The following is a 25,742-nucleotide window of genomic DNA, read 5'->3' as shown; positions in this document are numbered from 1 at the left end:
TATATAAATTGAATATAACAACTGCTATATTACATCTATTATCCTGGAGTCAGGTTTCGTTATCTTTTCCTCTGTGAGGAGAAGCCTCTTCTGAAAATAACACCACTGAAGAGGGTCATTTATATTTTAAAAGTCCTCCTGTATTATCTTACATGCAAATAATAGCATAAAGAACAATGTATATTGAAGTATTAGGAATGTAAGATTATACACTGAAGGCGAGAAGTGAAATAATATATAGTTCCCTAGAGGTAGTAGCTTTCTTTTTTTTTAAAAAAAAAAAAAAGAAAACCATATTGCTGAAGCATTAAGATCTTCAGTTAAGAGAAATACAAGTAAACGTGAAAGACATTCTTCCCAAAAAATGTAGAATTTAAATGCCATTGTCCCCTCCATTCACCTAACAAAACTACTTGGGGGGTTGTAGGAGTCAGTGAGGAACAGGGAGAGAAGAGAGAAGCAGACACAGAAAATAAGAAGAGAATTTTATTAGAGAGCTGCCTCCTTCTTGCAAGAATGAGTGCTCAAGTAGATAATACTTCTCTGTGAAATCCAGGTTTCCAGCTTCATGTTAAGAAGAGGCTCTTACCTTATAGGATTATCCATCCTTGATACTGTGAGAAACGCTGCTAAGTTCGCTGTGTAGGATGAGCACACGATAAGGGTGAAGAGCCACCAGCTTCCCATCACAATGCGCATAGCCACAGAATTGACAGTAGATTCACCCCCTGCAAGTAAACAAGGAAAATAAAGGTGCTTCAGGAGCTTCTACCCTGTGTGTTCTACTATGTTCAACTTTGTTGGGGTAATCCCTCTACATTTGTGCTTTCAGACCACCCTTTTTTCTGTGAGCTAAAGTGAACTTCCACTAACACTGACAGTCACTTCTTGGCTGGATACTGTTCTAGAAAATTATATTTCAAAATGTTTCCCTGAGGCATTATCCAGGATGAAACCTAGAGAACATGAACAATATTTTAAGTAAAGTTGTAGAGTGAAGTACTACTAATATGCAGAAATTAAATCATTACAGTGTTCAGAGCATCTTTCTATTCGTTTAAAAGGACAAAAAGATATAACGTCTTACATGACTTCAAAAACATAAATTTCTAAAATCAGATTTACATCATTAGAAAACCTGCTAGTCTCTGAGTGGTGTAGTAATGTCACATCAAGCAGCTCTGAATTTTATTTAGCAAGTAATCATTTTCACAAAGTGGAAAAGTCTATTGGGAGTGGTTTTATCAGACTTTCTGAGAAAGAGAAAAATAGAGCTTACCCCCTAATAGCTCACCTATTTTCTCACTATCTGGGCTAACAAAACATATTACCTCCACATATAAAACTTCTCTTTCACCTTGAGAACTTTCTGGTCAAGACTCATATGTCATGAAATACTCTAACCCAGGTAGAATGCTTCTGAATGAATACTTGTAACAGACTAAATACCTTGCTGAACAAAGGCGCCGTACACAACCCAGATGGCACTGTGCAGGGTGGAGGAGGCAGAAGGGCTTGGCTGGGAGGCGTTCTGTGCCCTGACTGCCTGGATCCGGTTCAAGACAAATATCAAGACACCAACTATAGGGATGGCAGCAGCAATGCAAGCCCACACCGCGAAGTCGAAAGGAGCAAAGAGAGAGAAGATGTTGATCTTCTCTTCAGGCTTCTTGATCAAAATCCCCACTGAATAGTCCATGTAGCGCTTGCTGAAGTCCACAACGCTCTCTCGTTCAGGTGTTATAGTGATGGCTGAAATTGCTAGGTCTGCTCTCTGTGAGACAAAGGCAACAGGTCAGATCTCCATTAACCATGAATTCTGCCAGCATGAGCCTTCAGGAGTTTTTCAAAAAGCAAGTGGCTCCAGGCACTTCTAAAACCTTACATGTTTAGACAAATTGAAATAAATCAGTTTCATCATTCAAATATGAATTGTATTGGTTTAAAGCAGAAAAGTGGAATGTAAATTGTCAAAGCAGGGCAGAACAAAAACTGGTATCATTACTTCTTTTACACTATTATTATCACAAAATTACTTAAAAAAATTCCTTACTCCATCTCCATGCAAAATTAATTTAGCTTATGAACTTGGTAGCAAGTTGTGAAGAGCTAATGTTCATTGTTCTCCCTGCAGAGTTGGCAACCTCCCCTATTGATGAAGGGATTTCATATGACATCTGGGGGGGGAAGATACCATTGTTTTTTACAAAAATTAAAGTGCTTGCAAAAATTAATAACTGTAAGAATGCCCCCAAAAGCAACTCAGCTCCTGCACTGAGCTCAATATTTAAAATGAGCAGCATTTATATATAGAAGGACCTTTAGGATTATGCAAACTCAATGAAAGGGAAGTGTTTAATAAATAAGATCCCCAAAGCCTTTAAGAGCTGCAATTAGATTTTGACTATTTTCTCATCTTAATCAAAACAGTTCTCGACAAAAAATAAAACACACTTTTTGTTTCCTATCTCTCTGCTTTCCTGGGAAACTAGAGTAAATATTAGGTTAAGGAGTTCTGCTTTGAAAATCTTATGAGCTGGTAGAAAAGCTAGTAGCAGAAAAACCACTATAAATACCGTTACTTCAAAGTATGCAATTTCCAAAGAATTTTCACAGGATTTCTTACCAGATTGAAATTCAAATAGCTTATGTCAATATAAAATAAGTAAAAAATCCTTTACCTTTCCTAGCTGCCACCAAAAACATTCCATTATCATACACACATTTGCTATTGCTTTAACTGCTTCTACTTCTTCCTAAACATCTACTTACCAGATATTGAGACGCCTACTTACTAGATAACGAGAAAGCTTTTACTTCCAGTAATAACTCTATGCAGAAGAGTAACCTTTTCTAGAAAGGGCAGCAACACAGAATATTAACTCCTCTGATTCTTTTTCTTGATTAGCATTTGTTACATGTGAGATAGGGAGAACATGAACAAAATACATTCTAATTTCACTCTCCTGGAGATTCTAACCTACAGACTTTCCCCACTTACTTCAATGAAGTTTAATTCATTTATTCATGATTTGTAAAACTTGAAATAAATAAGAAAATACTTTATCCCTTATTTAAAATAAATGAATAATCCTAAGCTTAATTTAAAATCCAAGTCCTTAAAAAAAATTATTTACAACATATATTATTTGGGATACTTTTCTCGTTCTGGAGTCAAACAGTTGATCATTATCATACACATTGCCATAAAGTGACACAAAGAAGGTCATACTTACAAGCAATGTCGCAAACATATAATGACAAAAAAAAGTTAATTTGTATGTTAAGAATACACACACACCCAGGCAGACATTCCCTTTCTTTTTATACTGGCATTTATACAAACAGAGTGACGTTGATATAATCTACATTGATAACACTTAGGAGTAAATATAACAGACTCTGTGGTTTCAAAATGCATAGTTTACACCACACTCAAACCATCCAAATCTCAGAAGTGTTCTGCAGGAGTTCTTTGATTCCAATTCAATCTCCCGTACTTTGCAATGGAGAAAGGGGAGAATTTCAACAATCCCTTTACTGAGTCTTGACCTCCCACTCTGAAGAGCTGTTGTTTTTATTTACTATTTTTCCCCCAAATATAGTTTCTTCTCTATGTACCTTGTTAATAAGTTCTCCAATCATGCCATTCCAGGAGCCGTTCTGAAGCTGTTGTCCATATTTCCCATCAGGAGCTTGGTATATCTCATATTTGAAGCCCAGATTCTTGGCCAGTGCATCCAGGACATCAATGGAAAATCCTTTGTAACGTTTCGGTTGCCCGAGTATGTTCTCCGCCACCATCACAAAAGGTTCTTCCTGAGAACAAAACACTGTCTCAGATGATACTGGAAACAAGTTTTTTAGTTTCTCTTTTTAGCAAAATTGGTGTATTCTGAATTAATTCTGGACAACTTAGCACAGATTTCAGAATTGCCTCTTTTTGAGGCAAAAGCTACAGGCTGGGTGGGATACTTACAGGCATCCCAACCAGACACAAGTGCTTCAAGCAGCTGTCCCATCCATGGTACTCAGTTTTATACAGTTCATGAGAAAAGACTGATCCCAGAGGACAATTTAACTCCCTGTCATCTGCAGGGTGAGTTGCTCTCTGGAATCTCTGTGTCTTTTCCATGACTAATGTTTCAACTAACAGCCCAGAAAACAGGTATTAAGTTAAGCATATGAGTCTTAGGAACATTATGGCTCTCTGACTCAGAGCATATTAGTTTTGCAAAGTCATCTTTTATAGACAATGATTAGTCTTCTATTCACATAGTGAAACAGATGCTAAAGTTGTCATTTCTTTAAAAAATATTTGAAATTTTGAAAATTCAAGCAATAGTTTTCACAAGTGCTGTTTGCTGACGTATTTTATATTGAAGTATATTTTGAGACAAAGGAATGCAACACTTTTCGGTATGTTTTCTGACAGACATGGGGATCTTGCTCTCCTGACAGGCAATTCTGAGGCTTGTCTTAATCTGCAGCACACAAAAGCCAAGATTAGATTATTGTAATTGGCCCATCTGATCTTAAAAATCCATGAAATGCTGGAAACTGCATATCTGAAATATAGCCCTGGGTACTCAGGCCTTGTGCTGGTTCTGTGTCCAGTAGGATCTTCAATGCAGAAAAACAGCATAAGCAAACAAATACTGTAAATCTCTGACAGTGAATAGATTCACATAAAATAATATAAGGCCATCATCTATGTTCCTCGCTTATGTAACTGATCATCCAAAAATACAAAATTGAAAATGATAGGGAAAAATACTGAAGGAAGTGCCCAGAATACTCGGTCACAACCTTTTTATTTTGAGCATTTTGTTTCCTGAACTCAAATGGGCTCATACCAAGACAGTCACCACTTTGAGTGTCAGTCCTTGTAAATCACTACCCAGACGCCGTTCTTGCAGGCTACCATTCAGTCCTTTCTCAGAGTCCCACGTTGCCAACTAGAAAAAGAAAGTGCAGTGAGTCTGAAACACTGGTAGGCAGGAATCCTTCAGTACTTACATACACATTTAACAGCAGCTTGATTGAATCCAGAACTAACATACACAGGATAAGAGAAGTGATATTTTTAAACACAGAATCAGAATCAGTGAGATTCAGAGGACAGAAACTAATTCTTTGTGTGAATGTATTTTCATCAACCTCTGTAATAAAATTGCTTCATTATCTGCAGCACTCATCATATTACTTCATCTAGATTACTACGACATGGCTTTTCTCTCTCTAGTAAGGTTATATTGCCTGACAGTCCTTAGGATTATCTCTATAGCTTCACTATTCCATATTCCTTTCTCAGATCTGATCCCCTCCTACTTTTTAAATCATTCTCTACAGTTTATAAAAGAGGAACCTTTTTTTCTGCTGCATGACGTTATTGCTCATTGGTAGTTATAAAATCTTGACACAGATTCTGTGGAGGCAAAATGCTTTCTATCTTGGGCTGTCTCCAAATTCTATATTAAGTCCTATTTTCTCTCTTCTTGCCCTACTTCTACCTCATCAGTAAAACAATGACAGCCTCTAAAGTTCCAAGGCTCCCATTATCAAATATCTCATGACCTTTATGAGTACTATATGCATTTGCAGGATGCAAGATACATATTTTCACGATACCTCCATAGAACATTACACGTAAATATTTTATTTTTCAATTAAATTTAGCACTTCAAAATCAATTTTAGTGCTTTTTCTGGAAAGAGGTTCAATAGAAAAGTCAATCTTAAGTGACCCTTGCATTATTCAACTGAATATGCTCTTCGGCAGCAGCAGGAATCAGACACTCCTTTTACTTTAAAACAGAATCGTTGGTACTCTTAAATCCAGCTGTACTCTTAATCACCAATACTATGTTCACATATGTGGAGGCAGTGCTGTTAGCTGAAGGCATGCCCTGTAGATATTCAGCTTAGTCCAAGATATGTGAAATGTGCCTTCTTCCTGCCAGAAGCTAATTTTCATGTAGCAAGTCAAAATCTTCTTGGAAAGAACTTATTTTGCTGAAAATGCCTATGGCTAGATGTCCTACATGATTTATTTCTATGACTTCAGTCATATCCTAAAGCCTCAAAAGTCAAACCAACAAATAAATTGTGATAGGAGAGATCTGTACAGTTTTTGTTTTGTTGCACTAAACTGATAAACAGGGAACTAGAGAAGAACAGGACATCCAGTGATTACCCAGCCATATCTATCACAAAAGTACATTTATTATTATTTAATATACAATTATTCTATAATCACTACATCTTTCAGTTGAGACACAGGTAAGAAAAGAACTAAAGCTATGAGGGATGGAAGAGGAGAATAAATGACTAATAATAAGCTTTCTAATGACACTCCTGAAAGCTGAATTATCTCAGATTGAAAACCCTCCCTGTGATGTTTGGAGTTACAATGAATGCTCAGCAATATAAGTAGATAACTATAGCCATCGTAATTCTTAAATTTACATTCAGGTGTTTGCTCTGAAATATGACCTCACATGTTCCTTAGCTTTTTTCACTTTTTTTTTTTTTTTTTTTTTTTTTTTTTTTTTTTTTTTTTAGCAATAGCTAAGCAAAATTAGCCACATTTTCAGCTGCCAAGAATCAGTACGGTTCAACAAAGACCAATCCAAGTGCACGGGGTAAAAATACTCTCTCAAATCATTAAAGAATGTTGCACTTTCTAAGCTTTTTTCGACTGTCCTAGTCAATAAACATATGGAGAAGATGCAGGGAAAGTTTCAGCAAAAATGGCTTACACAATCTAAAGATAACAACCACTATTTATTCAAGAATGGAAAATGAAATAAATTGATTACTTTGGTACAGGTAGGCTGACATATCAATTCCTTCTCTTGCTCCTTTCCCCTTCATAAACTGTATTTGATTTCATTTCAGGAGGTCAAATTTTGTGAACGCCCTATATTTTGCATTTTGTATTAAAATAAGAATTCTTAAGAGGAACTGGAAACACACTATTGCAAAAACATAAGTCTATTCCTTTCATTCAAAACCAGTTTTCTCTTTTTATGCAGTTGGGGTAGGTGCAAGGAGAAGCATATTTGACAGCATATCACACAGAGCTCCATGGTGTTTTGTATGAAAAAATAATTTTTTCAGTCTCTAAAAGACAAATGATGCAGATAAATTTGATAGGTGGAACATGAGAAAATCCTTTTCCATTAGGGATTTTTCCCCTTAATATCTTTGTGCTTCAGAACATTTCACTTGCTTAGAAGTGCGCCAATTTGAGCTTCCACTTATTGCAGACAGAATTTTATTTATAGGATTGATGCATTTACAGATATATATACCAATTTGTGACAGCTGACCTACCAAGATCAGTGCCTGAGAAACTAATTTCCAGCACTGTTAAACACAATGAGTACTGCTGTTATTTGATAAGACCGTTGGAGTTTCACTCTGTAGAAACACATACCATGTTCCTACTAGAACCTGGAACCAAAGGTCAGAGAACAACAGCTGGTAGGAGATACATGACAAACTACTTGCAGAGTCAGCACTTGCAGGACATATTTCAAAAATCACTGGTCTCTGGAAAATACTTTTAATGGCAGTCTAAGTTTAGTTTTTCTGCTTTTGCTTTGTTCTTTGACCCTCAAGTTATGGGGTTATAGGAGCTGAGGATTTGAAAGCAGCTACTTCAATAAAACATCCCAACTTAAACCTTCTAACTAACTTCTCTTTCTGAAATCACCATATTGCTGGTAATCTTACAGATCCAACCATACACCAGAAGCTCATCCACACTCTTAAAAAAAAAACAACAGAAGAAACAAAGGTGAATTTCAGGCAAAAGGGTAATTTCTTGGAAAATTCTGACTTATGACAAGCTTCTGATCTTTATCAGTATTTACTGTGTTTTCAACAAAAACCACAAGGAAAAGCTCAGAAATTCCAAATTTAAACACTGTTCTCAAGCTAGAGTATGTAGGCCCAAACACACTTCCTCTACACAGAAGTGAAACCATTACATGGCCAGAAAACCTGGGAATGTGAAATAATGTCATCTATATGTCACATGAATCCTGCAGGGATTTTTTCCTGAAAAGTACTGATAACTACCAGGATCTCTGAAGAACACTTGACGTAAATATAACTTTGGGTTTCCTGAGTTTCCACTGATGATTCATAACCCAGTTTCTTCAACAGTTTCATGACACTGTTAATGATGCAGCACCTGGCTGCCCAACACTCACTTGAGCTTAGATCCCCAGGGAAATCAGATTGAGATGGTAAGGTAAACTTACACCAGACAGTATCAGAAACAACACCACAGAAGCGTGAAGACCCTCATCAGCATAATGAGGCAGACAATTCATTTGCTCAAATAAAGCAAAGTCGCATGTATTTAACTGAGATTTGCAAGATTTACTGCCTTCTTTGATCATAATCAATTAGATTGGGAGCCTGTGTGCTTCCTCATTTAGGAGACAAAACTGATGAAGAACTTGATTATTTGTCACGCAGGTAGGTGTTTGTCTGAAAAATCTGTATTTTCATGCTGCTCTACTACACCATAATTACACACTCCTTGAAAAAGTAACTTGAATTTAGTTTTCCTAACTCTGCTGTGAGTGCTCAAACCACTGGACTATAGCAAACGTTTGTCTCACACCCATGCAAATGGAGATGTAAATTATCTCAAACTAGTAGGAAATATAGCTGAAAACTGGCATTAGTATAAAAAGTGAATCTATAATCTTTATCTCACAATAGTGCATAAGACCATTTAGATTATTTAAGTTTATGATGCAGTAATTACTGTTTAAATAATGCATACCACTGCTAGCTACCTCCATTTTAAGTATGACATCCAAACAAATCAAATTCGGGAACCCCTGCCTCGAAATCTGAAGAACTTCTAAGAGAAATGGATGAGAGATAACATGGCAGTCAGTTCTCATGCTCTGAGATAGTGACACCTTTGTCAACCCAAACTACATTTCCTATATGAAAGCTATTCTGGCTGTGAAATTAAATAAATTAATCAGTGCCATTCACAGTATAACAATGCTTTTAGATTCATGTTGAACTGAAATGGATTTCAATTCACTGACAACTTGTTTCTAAAACTTCAAATCAATATAATGTAAATGATATATGCTGTCCTTGTACTATCTACATATATTTGGCACACTGGAACTCCTGGCTAAGAACTTACAGAAACATTTAACATTATAAAAGCAGACTTCAAATAAACACAATGATTAAAATAATAAACAAATACCAAACAAATATAAACAAAGTTTACAGGCAAATAAAACACGGCGGCAGACCAATAAATAAACCAAACAAACTGGACACTCAGATGCTGCAATTCTACAGGAAAAAAGGAGCTCAATTTAAAAAGTAAGTAAAACAAATATTTACATTTTATCCCAGGAGTCTTTTTAAATGCACTTTATCTGTAAACTAGAGACTTGCTGTGGTTCACTATCATTCACAAGATATTAATATATAAACACAATGGACTTCTTAAGGAACAGACAGGACTCCCTGGAACACTTTTTCCTTCTTTATGACAGGAGTAGCCTTGCCAATTTTTTTATGTGAAATATGGATTCAAAGCTAAGAAAAACTAAAAATCTTTCTGAACTGTGTATTCATTTAATCTGAAATTACATAAAATAAGATCAGGAAAATACAAAGGTATTGACACTCATACTTACAAGCAAAACTGATACAACACTTTTTTATAATAGCTACATAATTATTAGGAATTTTCTCTATTCTGAAGCACAAGCATTATTAGCTAAAAGAACCTGGACACGATTGGCAACCAAACTGATTCAAGGTGGTGTTCTGTGCTCTAGCATAATGCTGTCTTCTTTGCAGTGAAATAACTGCAAGTCTTCGAGATCTAGATGTTTATTGTATTCTATTCTGATATTCTGCATTTGTTTATACTAAAGACACAGCCTGCTTCCAAACATCAACAGTAGGATGGAATTCTTATAATCAGAATGTAAATATATTTAGAAAGGAAAAAAATGTGTTTGTGACAAATTCTGTAAGGCTACTATGAAGGCTAAAAGTAGTACGTTTGGTAATCAGGTTATCATTGCACATTAGGAACCATAAGTATCCAGACTGATAAATAAAGAAATGAAACAGCTCTTTGACAATTTATGAATTATGGTAAGATTTAATAAAGTATTTACTTTTTTTTTTTTTAAGATCCAATAGGCATTTCTGTACCTTTGCAAAAACTAAAATCTAAGCCAAACATGTGAGTTTAATTCTAAGATAATATCCATCATCAAAAAGTTGCAACACAGGTGTATGAGGGTATACTGACTGAAAGCTTGTGGGATATGTTGAGGATATCTACATAACCACAGCCATAGAGCTACGGAGAACTCCTAAACATACCAAGATTATGCAGCAGACGATTGTGAACCAAGACTTAAGCAATACAGAAGATCTCAGTCTTTTGGATGAAAATTTAATCACATCCTACTTACTGCTCAAACAATCGGTTTTGTCATGACAAGGCCACACAAGGATTGTAGCTGCATGGTAAAAATTCAGAGCATGGCGGGAGATGGAATGCTGCTTTCTCTCATACCCAATACTTAAGCAAAAAGGACCATACTGAGACAGTAAGCCCTCTAAAGAAAAAAATGGAGGATTAGTGAGGGGCTGACCATGCCAGTACAGGACCCTGGCTTTCTCTGTGGAACAATAAAGTACAATGTGTAGGTTGCTGCTTTAAGAGGCCTTCGAAAATATGAGGTCTTCTGGATGAAGAATACAGCTTATTCTAGTTTTAGTGCTTTGAACACGTAGGGTGCTATATACACTAAAATAAAACATCCCTAGAAAATATTTGGAAGATGAGCATTAGGCAGAAAGGTCTTAGAATGAACATGCCACTCTGGAAAAATATGATTGCTTTTTTGAAAACAAAAAGAGTAAGTAACAGAAATAAAAATATGACAATACATTTGAGAGTGGATTTCAGTTCTGTTTCATATAGCGTCTTGTGAAAACTCAGCTAAGAAAATTATAATTCATTACCTGAAATAAGACTAGCATCACGTGATTTATAAATTAGCTTCTTAGTAGCTACGAAGAATGATATATGAAGATTAGGAGAAAAGTTTTGAGGTAGATTGCTGTAAGTCAGTGTTAATAACTTATTTATCTTATAGCTTTATTAACGATTTGGAACAAGAAATAGCAAACTACTATTATCAAATTTTCTAAAATGCAGAGATATCTCAAAACTGGGAAGTACTGTAAATACTTCAGACTAGAACAGAGGGAAAAACAAAATGGGAGTAGTACAATCCAAAGCGAAACAGCATTACGCATTTTGCTTAACTAGATGTAAACATTATTAAAAAGGAAAGAAATGAGAAGCAAAGATTTATCAATTGAAAAAATGGAAATTGATGTTGAAAAATTGTGCAGCATTAAAGTGAGCTGCAAATGGATGGCAAGCTTGTAATAAAGTACAGTGGCAAAAGTGCGACTCGGGACTTAACACGTCTCATGGCATATGCTGCATAGTGAGCAGTCAAACATAGCTGAGAGAAACATACATTCTTAATACTGCACTGAGCATCTGTCCAGACAGGATTTAGGCATGCTGGAAGAATATCACGGGAGAAGGGGGCAACTACTGGGGTGGAGGAGTCAGTATAAGAAGCATAAAAGAAGCAACTACAAATAGCTAAGCTAATGATGACGAAGAAGTTGGAAAATTAGAAGCAACACTGGATATAAGACAACAGAACTACTGATGTTGAGTTCAAATAAACCACAGAGCCTCTTTCATGTGAAATCCAAACCAGTTCCTAGAATCATTCTTTCGTTCTTACTGTAGACTGCAAAAAAGAGAAACAGATAAAAAATAGCCAGACAAGCTCTGCTCTTTCAACAAAACAATTTTTCATGGAAGACTTTGGCATATTATGGACATGAGTAAGTGCATGAACGAAAAAAATCAAAGAGCAGCCTGACAGCCTGGTGGTTGCTGAATTCATCAGAGATAACTGAATCGAGTCTACGTTTCACAGAATTCTGAGCCTGAATTCTGAGAATTCAGATCCCAGCCAACAGTGATGAGGATACATAAGTGTGGAACCACGCTATTTGTGTTCAACAGTGCAAGGTTTAGCCTGGGAGCATATCAGCTTATCAGCTCTCAGGTGAGTGAATTGATCACCATCTTAAATGCTAGTACGGTCATATTATTATTCACAAAAGCATTAATTTGAGGTGTGGTGAAACCCCAAGATTTTTGAAAATCTCAAGTATTATATATGAACAGTATATAAATACCCAGTAAAAAAATAATTCACCACTACAGAAATGATGAAGCAGATAGGGAGCAACTATGCAAAGAGGGCACAGGAGCTACCTAAGGCCCAGCCTTACAATTACTTACAGATGCGCTTTGGCTTAGCAAATATACATAATACCATTGAAGCCTGAGAGTTTCTCTTATATGAAGTTCACTGAGCATAGACTAAAACAGAAAATAAAGAAAGTTCAAGAAGGAGGGATTTGAGTAGGAAAGAGCAATTGACCTGAACTGATACATGTAAGGAAACAGACATCCTCCACTGCTCTTCTAAGAAGCACTGCGAGACAAATGACAAACGTCTGGGACTAAGATGCCACATGAAGGCTGCCCTTGCAGCTGCATAATGCCCTTCAAACCATGTAAGGGAACAGCTTCACAATTAAGAGAGAAGAGAAGCATTAACTGAATCACCACCTACATGGACTGTCCCATGGCTTTCTTATTTAGCTTTTAAGAGAACACACATCTCCAGTTGTGTGAACAAAATGCACTCCAGTAAGAAGCTGCATAATAACAAGCTGAACATTTTAAAGTAATTCAAAGGGCTTAAACCAAATGAGAAGAAAGAAAATTACATTAAAAACACAAATTAAAATCAGAAACACTTTTTTTTTTTACATCCAATATCAAATGCAGTATAAAATTGCTATTAACCAGAAAGCAGTTAAGAGCCTAGAATAAGGAGTCTATGCCATTTTTAGTAAGTGATACTTAACAGATATGGAAAACCTAGGGGGAAAGACTACAACACCTAACCCAGAACTGTGAGAGCATTTTAGGAAGACCAAAGACTATACAGTCAGAGGCTTTGGTAGAGGCATTTCAGCATGAATATTCTTCATTCTGTAGAAGTTTGAGAGAAAGTATTTATTCAGCTCTTATTCTTATATTCAGCTATGCACTGCAATCAACAGTTTTGACCTCACCTGGCATAACTCAGCAGTACATTGTTGCACTACTTTTATGGTTCTTCATTCCAGAGAATATCATATATTTTGAAGTGAAAGGCAGTGGTTCTTTTTATATTTTATGAGCAATAGCTCAGTTCAGTTAAATGCAATGGCCATATTATTAAAAGCCAACTATTTTATATCTGAGCTCTATTACATTAATGAAGATTAGGCACATGATGCCTTATACTACTGATATTAAGGAAACCAAGATGTACATGCATTCGTGTATACAGCAACTGTTTGCAGTACAGTGTCTGAGGAGTTTGATGCAGAACTGAAGATGCAGTTGTACGTAAATCTACAGCTTTTATTGACCCAGCAAAAGACTTCTCATAATCCCCTGGAATGGTTCAGAATCACATACTTTGTATTTTATATTGCCTATACATCAAATTTAATGTTACAGTGAAAGATAAATTATCTTTCTGCCAAAATCAGATCTTGCTCCATTAATAGGCTGAGTGAGACATTTTTGTGCCTGGAAGTCACTGAAAGAGCAACGATACCAATTCAGGATCATTTCTCTTTCCATACCGTGAGAGCTAGTGAGTATACCTGATCATTTATGTAACACAGAGAAACATCTGCATTCTACTGCACCAAATCTGAACAGAATGGTGCAGGACAGAACACCCGCAGGAAGTGGAGAAAAGGAGTTGATAGACCATAAGAATATATATATGTAACTTCACAGTTTTCATTATACGGAACTACACATAGACCATCTTCAACTCTGGTAGAAGGAATTGCTTCAATTAATGCTAGTCTTTGAAGGAGCAGTGAAAACACGCTGATGACAGTAAACAGAAGAAATCAGCAGGGGGACACTGCAGCAACACAGACACTGGGAAAGATGTAGCATTAGATGAAACAATCATAACAGTGATGATAACAGTATGAAAATTAGTATTATTCTCTGATAGCATCTCCGTGGAGTGCCTACAAATACTACTCAGTACCTGAATGTTTGCATTTCACTTCCCAAACACAAAATCAAAATGCAGGGAAAGGTATGTTGAAAATGAATTGCAACTATTTTCTTCTAGGATCTTACTGCTTTTCTCCTGCAGAGCATGCAGATAACCTCCACCCCGTCCATCTGCACTATTCCTGCTCCTCTAGGTTTGCAGATATAACGGTACTTTATAACACAGCAATATTGTTGAATCAGATGGCAGCACTGCTATTGCCCAAGATATGTGCAGCATCACAATTCTCTTAAGAATTGAATAAACTAATTGTGAGTGCCCAAGATAATGCTGAATCAGGCACTTCCCAGCGGTTTTGTAAATTACAGATTTATATGAACAACCATGTCTCTAAAATTAAGGCTGGTAAATAATCAAAAAAGACTAATACATGTATAAACTCCACAAGAGATGTTAAAAGTGACTGACTGAAAAACTCAACAGCAGAATCATCTTGCCACTGGTTTGAAAGACAAACCAACCACCTCAACGTCCTCCCACAGTTTCAAAAACAAACAAAATTATCCAATGAGTGATGGTGACTGCTGGAGTCCAAGGATACTCTACACGCTGTTATTAAATTTTAAATGCTGAATGAAAAGTCAGGGTGTTCAGGAGTAGCTGGTTTTAGACAAAACCAGAACCAATTCCTTATGCTATTGCTAATTACTTGTGGATTGTTTTCAAAGCCTCCAAATGCCTTTTGGTGGGAAGATTACTACCTTTCCAGAGCAGAACTACCCTCATCTAACACAATAGTGAGCACAGCAGACTGTTTCATAAACAACAGCAACAAAATTGCTAACTTGGATCTAGCAGCAAGTATATATTTTTTAATTGATATATATTTTCCTGTTCTCTGCAGTGTAATATCACCAAGATTCAGTGAAACACCAAGATTTTTACTGGCCAGAGAGAGTAAAGGATGATGGATTATCTGGAAAACCATCAAAGCTTGGTATTTTTTGCAGTCATTCTACATGTGAGCTCTGCATTTATGCAATTAATAGATACACTACTGTAAGGAACATCAAAACATCTGCTGTTTTTGCAGTTCATTATTGGATTTTTGGATATTACCTGAACAGAATGCTTTTGAATTCGACTACCCTTTAAAAAACTTCTAGGTTTGTGCAGTTTGAACAAATGAACTTTTCATAGCCTTTTGTCGGACGACAAAGAGACCATGGTATGAGTCCACCAGCTACAGACCTTTTGAAGCATGGCTACCATGAATTCACTTTCTGATTCTGACTGATGGTTCTGACTCATCTCACAATGAAAGAAAAGTTCATCCCATTCTTTGTTATGACCCGGTGAGCTGGCTTGTCAATTGTGCATTGAAAAATGCTCCTTTCTTAAACTCCATGTTCTCTTCAAAAGCTTTACAACTACAGAAATAGTTTTTGTTGAAAAATATTTTTTAACTAAAATTTTCGATTAAAAAGTTTGAGATTCACCATATTTACAGAATCAATGGAAAATGTTAAAATATTTCTTACTTTATTTCATTTTACTACTTTTGCTATTATCTAATTCCACAATGAATTTTTGGTGGTAGCTCTGAGATCATAAAGGACAGTGTTGTAGAAGAAAATACATCCTATTCATATTTTCATTTAAAAGGTGTGGATTTATAAACATAATTTACAAAACAAATGTAAAACCTTGATGCAGGACGTACTTTCTAGAAAATAATAAAATGCATAAAGCAATGTTTTATGACAACTATTTTCTAAAGAAGCTAGACTTCTTTAGAGATGTAGTTAAACACTGTAAGGGCAAAAGTTCCCCTGGCAAACAGTTTAAGTGAATCTTGACCCGCTCTGTTTATAGGCAGTGGAATCTAGATCACTATCCATAGAACACTGAAAATTCCTGTATTAAATCTAAGAGTTCAGTTTTTACTGAACTTTATTTTGATCTTTTCAACACGTCTCTGTTTCCCTGCTCCTCATGGAACATGATACAGAATGGCTTCAGCAATTCACAGCCGTTTACGTCCTAAAAAGCAAAAAAATTAACTAAGTAAAAAGATGTAACTTAGCACTTGGTAACAAGAAAAAAACTGAGACAGCATTAAGCAAAATATGAATTTTCTCCTCCATGATGATGTACTTTTAATGGTTCTCATTAACATGCAGCTCTATTGAAAATGCTTTCAAAAATATTATTTACCATTGCTTTATTTACATACATAAAGCAGGGTTTGTAAAGCCAATAAAATAACTTAGCCACAAAATGAGCAGACAATATACAAACACTATATCCATAGATAGGATAATTTATATAAACTATACGCCATTTGCTAAGTACTCAAAAGGACTTTTACAACACTTAGCTGATATCTGATTACTCCGCATAAAGGAACTATGATAAGCCTGGAAAATACTTTTTTAATGTTACTATTTACAAGTATTTAGCTTACGTAGCTTTTGTCCTCCCTTATTTTTCTCCACTTCAAACCAGCACATTTTAGCTCCAAGTCCAGAACTTCTGAGGAATTTTATGTAACAATGGACTGTGCACGTAAGGTATATAAAAAAGATTATAGTAATACATACCTTTCCCCAGCCCCACAAGCTAACATATACCCAAAAAACCCCATCTCGAGAAAGGATGTGGTTATTTCAATAAAATAGTCAAAGATAAGAAATAAGAGCATATACGAATGCCAGCTTTACTATCTATTGTGCTTAAAGACTTACCTGTCAGATTCCCAATCATAGCTTTAAAAAAAACCAAACACTGATCTCCAAGAAGCTTTATAAGGAAAGCTCTATATCATGTTCATAAGGACTCAATAGTTTTATAATGTTATGCAATTACTCCAAAGCTTATTTAATATTACATCTGGTGCCTTGATTTATGATGTTGCAAAGGGCTGAGCAAAGCATTTTGATTGGTCAAAACTTATTGAAAGAGGAAATTATTTATGCTTTGCCCTCATCCTCAACCACTCTGAAGGCCACAGGCAGGCAGCAGCAGCCCCAGCTCTCAGCACCAGCTGAGATCTGCCCTGGCCTCGAGGCCACACTGCCCTTGAGGACAAGGCAGCAGCACTTTGGGAACGCCCCACAGGCCAAATGTCACTTGCAAACTGCAAGCTCGCCACTGTAGCTGAGAGTCTTAGAAGATTTCTTCCCACAGTGCAAGTGGCTCCTTGCCACTGTGAGGCAAAATCACTGGGGTACTGGTATGCAGCACTGGGGCTGATATGTGCAAAGCTGTCTATGAAATACAGATTCAGAAATATAACAAAGAGCTACTGCAAACGTATTCGAAGGGGAAAAAAACTACACACATTACATTCATTAAAACCCTTCCTTACTGCTTTAACCTGATATTCTTATCGTTGCTATGGTGATTGTTATCCAGTCATTTATACATTTAAGGAAAATATCAGTCTTCCCTCTCATGAAATTCTAAGTGTGAGAAATCTTTCCTTAATGCAATATAAAGACTATTACCTCAATAGACCTATCAGGAATTCATTTTCCTAAGGTCTTCTGAGTCCATTTCAAATTCTCTCTTCCACACATTCCGTAGCAATGAATTCCAAAACATAAGCACACAGACTGTGAAAATGTAGTTTCACATTTATTGTAAGCTGTCTGCCTGTTCATTTTATTAAGCATCCTCTAGATTCTACTAAGGGAAAGAAATGAATACTTCTTCCCATTTTGTCTTTTCATCTCGTCGTTTCATAAACACCTAGCCACATTCCCACTCTTAATCTATTTTCTTAGCTAAAGAGTTACAGTGCCTATAGTCTGCTCATACAGAGGCAGTCTGGTGCCTCCAATCACTCTTTTTTCCTCCTCTACATCTCCTAGTTTTTTACAGAGGAAACATACACACACACACAAAATCTAACCTAACAAATAAAAAGCAGCCAAAATCATCCCAGAAAAAATTGGTAAACTGGTGTTGTGATGCAGTATGAAATATTTACTTTAAAATGAACTGCGAAAAGCTGACTCAAAAACCTGCTTTTCCTTCAACCTGTATTTCATTAGTATAATGCAGACGTAGCTGAAGAAGGCAACTGGAGAGCAAATGTCACTTGCCAATAGGAATGGAATGTATTTAGATAGGACAGACTTATAAAATTGTAAATAAATTCTTACCTACTACATGCACAGTGAATGCAGAATTATGTAATGCTTCTTGGAAAAAGAGGCTTTAGCTCACTAGAAAAAGGAGATAAAACACTCCATTGTATTAGTTGGGAATTCTTCCTAAAACCTTTTCCTTTACTAAGCAGAAGGTGTCATACACTCCTTCCTTTCACTAGGCTCAGAGTAAAATAGTTTGTTGGTATTTGGCTGTTGGCATCTCCTCATAAAACTAAGGGTAATTTGCAGCAGTTGCTGAACTTTTAGCATTTCTGTAGATTGCTTTTCTGTCTGCATAAAGCACACCAGGCTTCTACATATGTTCCAGCCAACATGCATTTTTTTTTGCAACGCACAGTATCCCCTTGCAGATCCCTGAATTTCTAAAGGCTATGGACTTTGCTCGCAAAACAGATGAATTAAGGAAACAAAATTAACAGCGTGTTAATAATTATGGGCTGTTGTCCACATCTCCGTGGTACAATATTCCCAGCTGCTTTGGAACAGGCTTAGGACAAGCACTAATGGTTGAAAGGCTCTACAATCTGCTGGCTGTCCATCAACTTAGCAGCTCATTATACTTAGCAGAAATTTGCCTGTTACTGAGCTAGAAAGGCCTGCATTAAGCAGCTAAAGCACTACCTAGCTGGAAGATTTCAAAACTCAGCAAATGCTGGGCTGATGTATGTATATGAGGTGACAAATCCCAATGCCATACCCACCCAGATGATGCTACTACAATGCTGCTGAATAGTACTCCCAAGGTCATAGTTAGCTAACAACCTGTGCTCACATGAGCATAAAAGTGGACACAAAGATGGTGAAGAAACTGACAGCTGAGGCCCTTCCAGAACTGACAGCTCAGACCACAACAGCCATGTCTGCTTGCTGCTCAGAGGTACAAGAAGGACACCTGTACTGAGGGCTGTCAGGCTGGTACCTGCACAAGTATTCACTCTTGGAGTGCAGGATGGGAAAATGATTTTTCTGTTTCTCATCTAAAACAGGCAGAAAAACCTGGCTGCCCAGCTGAATTGAGCACCCAGGTCACAGGCCCAGCATTCCAAAAGTGACAGGTCATTGCCGGTCCTTCAAAAGTGAGATCCCAATTACATACAGCTCTGTCAGTGGAGGACCTTGCCTTCACTCTGCACAGTATCATAATCGTCCAAGGTCATATCTGAATAAACTAAAATGTTCTCCTCCCTTCGTTCACCTAGTGTTGTTATAAATAACAATTGTTCATCTCTCCTTTGGGAAACATGCAGTTGGCATTATGTACATATATCCATATAATACATGTAGATGTATATTTGTACATAATGAAGCCTGTGCAGTTTCCACTAGTAAGAACACTGCTGAAACACAGCTAAGTTTAGATTGCCTTCCAGCACTAAATATCACTGGCATGCTGGAGGCCAACAAACCAACATGGTGGTTGTTTTTGTTTTTTATTTCCATGTTTTAACTCATTTTCACAGATTTTTAACCAAGCCAACTGTTTTTCCATTGGGAAATCTATTTTACTTCTACCAAATTCTCCATGGCTTGAAGTGGTACCATGCTAGCTAGGGGAAAGAATACTGGAACTCCCAACAAACAGAAGTTTGCTGTTAGTATGAATAAATCTGATATCAGTAACTTATACCAGGACTTCAGTTTTCATTGGCCTGCCACTGTAGAGGCTGCATGTATACACAGAAACTCTCAAAGAGCGCTAGGCTTATTTGTATAATGGGCTGCATATGAATATGTCACAAACTTTTGGTTAAGGAGTCTCACAAAACTAAAATATGAGCAATCGCATCAGACAATGCCAGTCACCCGCACATCATTCCTATCCTCATAAGCAGCCAACCACATCAACACACATTTCTTCATAGACATGTTAAATGTCACCTAGTGGATGCTGTGAAAACTGCTGACCTTACAATTCATGCCGGAATTCTCATTCAATACTCTTCAATAAAACAAACTGATATTCTTCCCATCTATGGCAGGTATGGTTTAGGATCTGAAAACATATCAATGATGATGCAAATTACTAAAGAAAGCTGCATATTGATGTGCTTCAGGTGAGTATTTGTATCACACTGAAGCGAAATAACCAAACACACAGGGTATTTGACATTTTTTAAAACATCTTCCCTGTAAATACCATACTCCTGCAAAGATGACCTGGAAAACAAAATGTTCTACACTGAAGGAAAACAGAGAAGACAACTCTCTCCTTTTTTAAATTTAAATAGCTTCACTAGTTTTATTGAAGAATAATTCTCAACTGTGGTATTTCAGGGTAGTGAAGAAGAGGAAAGTGAAAATGCAAGGTATGTTCTGGCACCAACCCCTGCATACACCAGAATTTATTCAGTGTAACTCAGTCTGTAGCTAGTATTAGATGTAGAAAAACTAACCACATTCATTCTTTCTTTGGGCATATTTCCTATGTAACATAAAGATGTTTGTATATACAAAAACACAAAAGAAGTAAAGAAAAAGAAGGAAAAATAAAGACAGATTACATTAGATTAGCTTTCCTAGTCTTCATAGATATCTGTTTTTAACTTTTTCCATTGAAGTGTAAAGCCAAATTGATCCCTGCTGTAAGTGCAAACCCGGTAATCCCTCCAGAACTGCACTCATTTCACTAGTTCTGACCTACGATCCCAAACACCTTTATTGCTTTATAGTGAACATCCTGTGTTCCAATACAAACCACAGGCGAATATACCTCTCATTGCTGCCACTCGTACTTCATTACTCCCGACACCTGTACTCCAGATCTTGTTAGCTATCTCCCAAGATATCTGCCCTAAAACAACCTAAGCACAAATGTGCTATAAACTTCAGCTCAGGCTCACTGCACCATGTCATTCCAGCTATGGAACAATTTCCCCAACTTGCATCTCATTCTCATTTTATTTATGTATGTCTCACACAGCTTTTGTCTTCCCCTGGGAAAGGTTCTCACCAAGCACCTTAATGCCAATTTAAATTTGATGGGTTCTGCTAAGGCTCTGATCCTGGTGGCTCCCTCTGTTCAGTGAGAGCCTTAGGACCCAGTCTGCCACAGGGGTGAGATCATAAACAGGATCAGCTCTTGATTTACTAATTAATGGCATTTCTATAATTAGCTCAAATCCAATAAGGAGTTGGATGTAAAACTGAGGAGAGAATCCTGAAGTTGTGAAGTAAGAGCCCTAGGTTTGTGTGGGGGAAAACATAACAAGGATGGATGAAACTGAAAGATAGTGACAGATGACAGTGCGTTCCCTGCAACTGAAGTCTCTGAAAGAGGGACAGGTATTTTTCCATCCTTGTAACAACTTCATTACTGATGGCTTTACCCTCTCCCTCCCCCCAAAATACCGTAATCCATATGATTACATTAATGGTACTGCAAGCCCTAAGGGGTTTTGACTTAATCTATAAGATGGTGAGGGAAAAGTTAGGGTTCCAGTGTGCTGATCATATTGAAAAGCAAAGCGTGCCAGGCAGAACCCACCCCATTCAACCCCAAACCTTTAGCAAAGCCTGATATTAAGTTGTATGCAATTTCAACATGCATAATTTGCCACTGTGCTCCCAGAGCTGGTCCATATGCTTGTGAGGCACTTTTTCAAACTCCCTTTTGGGCACACTATGACTATCATACATGATGCTTGTTTTATAATTAAATTTGGCATAATTACAGAGTGATCAGCGACAGTCTATTGTTCAGGAAGAATTAATCCTCTGAGCCTTCCAACATCACTTCAGTTCCTGGTTCTAAAAGAGATATCAAAGAATGTAATTTATAATACCCAAGATCCCAAATGTACTCTTTAATACAGCTTCCCTTCTTGTAGTTGTTCAGTAGTGAAGTGCTCCTGAATTAGAACACTCCCAGAGTAATGAGTTACCTGTGCTGCACAGGACCTCTTGAATGACAACAGAAATCCAACAGGAATGCTTCACCACATCCACTTCTGCTGCCTTCTCCTTCTGTCACCCTTCTGAAAATATACATGTCATAGAACTCACCCAGAACCAAATCCACCATGTAGGTAACATCCTTCCTCTACAAGATTGTTCACCTCTCAAGAAACAACCCATGAAATACCAGCTCATTTAGGTAGGTTTTCAATGAGGCATTGGGTTGAATGAGGATTAGGGTTGAGCAAAAACTGGAATTACTGTTGCAGGAGAAATAAGGCATTTTGATTTTCTCCTGAAATGAGATACGGAGCTGAGAAATCTAAGTTGGAAAGCATGAAAACACTCTGTTTAGGCAGTTTCAATCCAAACGAAATGTCCTGACAAAGTGTAATTCTTGGAAAAATCCTTTGCAAGTCTCACGTATTCCAGTATCAAAACACATTTTCCTACTGTTTTCTATTCAGTGTGATCCTACTTCTTAATTACTTCCTATGGATCGGTAGCTAAAGCACATTATAAGCTAGAGCACAGCATCAAATAAATTTCTACAAGGTCCAGCAGTCTCTCAGGATTGCATGAGAAAACCTGACCCACGACGCAATACAGAAGATACTAAAGCAGTTCAAAACTGGTGGTTTTTTTTCTTTCTTTTTTTTTTTTTTTTCTCATTAAAATAATTGCTTTCCTCATCAAATTTCTTAACTGGAAATTCCAATGAACACCTGCCAACAAGCTACGACTCCAGCTGATTTTTTTTATTGGTATGATTTTTCTAAACACTGTGTTAAAAAATGTACATTCAGTATCCACGATTAATTTGTCTCCTTGAGATATCAAAGCTTAGTCCTTTTAAACATCAGTGAGGTTCATCCAGACAACTGAAAATGCTGGATACTGAGCTCCTGAAGGTGAGATTCCAAAGAAACCTCGCTGTTAGGATGAGCAGCACTTTAATACTGGGCAATATTGGAACTGAATAAAAAATCACAGCAGAACAGATTTTGGACAGTTTGCAGAAAACTGCACATCACTTGCCTGCTATCTGATAGGTAAAACAGGAATTTGTTCAGAAAGCCTACCATTTTCTTTTAAGTGGCAAAGGTAATGTAGCAAAACAAAGCAGAAGACTATAGATTTGGTGTTGAGCACTGGTGGTCATTCAGCTCATGTATCACAGATAAAGTTAGTGGGTTTATAAGTTAGGTTGTGAATATTCACAGCAAGGTTGCCAGTAAATCTGATTAAAAAATCTGGTCTGTAGATGCTGGAGTCATATATGACCAACATACCTCTAATTTTAAAGAGGAACTGTCTAGTCTCCATGGCTGAAGAAAAAAAGCCTGGCAATGCTGAAGTCTAACCTACTCACATCTGCAGGAACTAAAAATCCCTTATGATTTTTCTTAAAGCAAACAAGCAGTAAAAAAAAATATATTGCCTTCTCTTTCCCTGGACAGAGCTATGAAAGAGAAATATTTGTTGGAGATCATAAGATGTACTAAATATTTTTTTCTCCCAGTAACAGCATGCAAAATAAGATTTTCTGTGCAGAGTTCAGATTACACATTTCTCTAAGCTGTTGAATATGAAAATGGAGAGAAGAAAAAGAACTTTCTACTACTGTTCTTGTTTTTGAAGCCCACAAATACTGCAAGCCCAAGGACTGCAGGTGCCTCAATGGGCCTCATCCAAGACTTCCAAGCTGCTTTTTGTTTATTTCTATTTTCACTTTAACCAATGATATAAGGCTAGGAATCATATCCCTATATGCAGAATAAGACTGGAGCCAATCTGCTATCTACTATTGCAGCACAGAACTTTTTCTAACATATACTGCCTAGGTCTTCTACAAAACACATTGAATTTACAGTCTATTAAAGAGGCAACCTAATATTATCATTTATCTCCTCACTATTTGATGAACAGGGCAGTTTTGAATCTCAAAGAGCAGTGGGACACAAAGTTGAGAGGAAGAGAACAGAATGCTGAGCAGAACATAAAAGAGCAGGAGAGAAGGTGAGAGAGAGGTGGGAGAAAAGGCAAGGTTGTAAGGACTGAGTAAAAACGCCCCAGCTAAGAAGACAGTGCAAGCAAGTAGGAACATGCAGCTTCTTGCCTTGACTACATTCACCACAAGTATTACTTTACTGCTAAAGAACCTGAAAGACTGATCACCAAAATAACATACTTTAAAGAGCTGAAGAATTGTTTGCCCCTCCCAGAGCACTCTCAAATGTAATGGAAAAATATTATTGTCTGTATTTCTTATGAGCTATCTAATAAAGACTTATTCAAGTCTTCTTTCTTCCACCATTCTGCAGATATCATAATGTAACTAATCTAAAATTACTGTATAAAAGTGCAGGATTGTAATACAATCGTTTCTCTCTAGCAGAGTAAGCAGAATTCCAAATGATACAATGTCAAGCATTGACAGCTTCAAGTATGTTTTTGATTCATATTATACAATCTCAGATTATTATTGCAGAATAAATGCACAAAAGAAAAAGGCAGATACATTACAGTTATGCTACTTCTGCTCATTGTCTTTCTTCTCTAATTTCTTAGAATTAGAGGTCATATTTTCAAATACATCTAACTTATTATCTAAAACATTAGCACTGACATCGTAATTTAGCCATGGCACAGTAAACAAGCATGGTAAATTCTCTCATGCTCATACACAAACAGCACGATCTCTCCATTTCAAGTGATGCCAATATATGATAAAGGAAGCTTTCAGGATAATTACAACATTGTACAGTGACACAGTCATTACATTTACTTCAGATTTCTTCCATGGGCTAGAATTTATGCATCACCAGCCAATCTACCCTTGGATGCATGTATAAGGCTTTCACTGCCTTGACTTGTGCATGCTAGCAATGGACAAGTTGTTGCCTCAATTTGGCAAAATATTACACATGCCAACATTCACTCTAGATTTCTGGATTAAACTCAGGTTAAAGGTCTTGCTGCTTCAGAGCCCCTTTCTTGCTTCCCTGAAATGCAAAGCATCACAACAGATAAGCATGACTATTAGCTTCTCTCACAGGCTGTTTAGATAATTCCTCTAGCGCTCAGAGTAATCTGTCAAGAAGAAACAACACAAAATAAAACTCTAGAGGGGAACATACTTCAGATGCTGTACACCACTGCTTTATGTGATCATGATAAGGTAAAATCTGAACAAAACAGGTGTAAAATAATGCCAAATCAGACTTTTCTAGACCTCCAAATCTCCTGCAGTGTCGAATTCACTGTGAGAGATGAGGGAGATGAATCTCACCACCATAACAGCTACAGAGCTCTGCATATGCATCCTGCCTGCACGGCCCTCACCTTCATCAGCACTTCTTCATACTCATTCAAGGTTCACTTTGTTGTATGCAAACGCTGAGATAAAGTGAAATGAAACAGATATTTCAAAAACTTCTCTTTTAAGA

At 36.9% G+C, this 25,742-nt stretch overlaps 1 protein-coding gene across 2 annotated transcripts in view; it reads right to left on the bottom strand.

Annotated features, from left to right (window-relative positions):
• The window catches only part of GRID1 (glutamate ionotropic receptor delta type subunit 1), a 489,114-nt gene that overhangs the window by 48,040 nt on the left and 415,332 nt on the right, over positions 1 to 25,742 (bottom strand). For both annotated transcript variants that reach the window (XM_065746782.1, XM_065746783.1), the window contains 4 exons: positions 4,857 to 4,958; positions 3,622 to 3,819; positions 1,450 to 1,774; positions 590 to 728 (listed from right to left, as the gene is read on the bottom strand). In XM_065746782.1, coding sequence (XP_065602854.1) covers positions 590 to 728; positions 1,450 to 1,774; positions 3,622 to 3,819; positions 4,857 to 4,958 — 764 coding nt within the window. The remainder of the gene's footprint in view (positions 1 to 589; positions 729 to 1,449; positions 1,775 to 3,621; positions 3,820 to 4,856; positions 4,959 to 25,742) is intronic.

Source organism: Cyrtonyx montezumae, unplaced genomic scaffold, assembly GCF_038088225.1.
Source record: "Cyrtonyx montezumae isolate F1298 unplaced genomic scaffold, pur_monq_1.0 scaffold_4, whole genome shotgun sequence".
Taxonomy (NCBI): Eukaryota; Metazoa; Chordata; class Aves; order Galliformes; family Odontophoridae; genus Cyrtonyx; species Cyrtonyx montezumae.
Note: the sequence above shows the minus strand (reverse complement) of the source record. Positions and strands in the feature narration are given on the sequence as shown.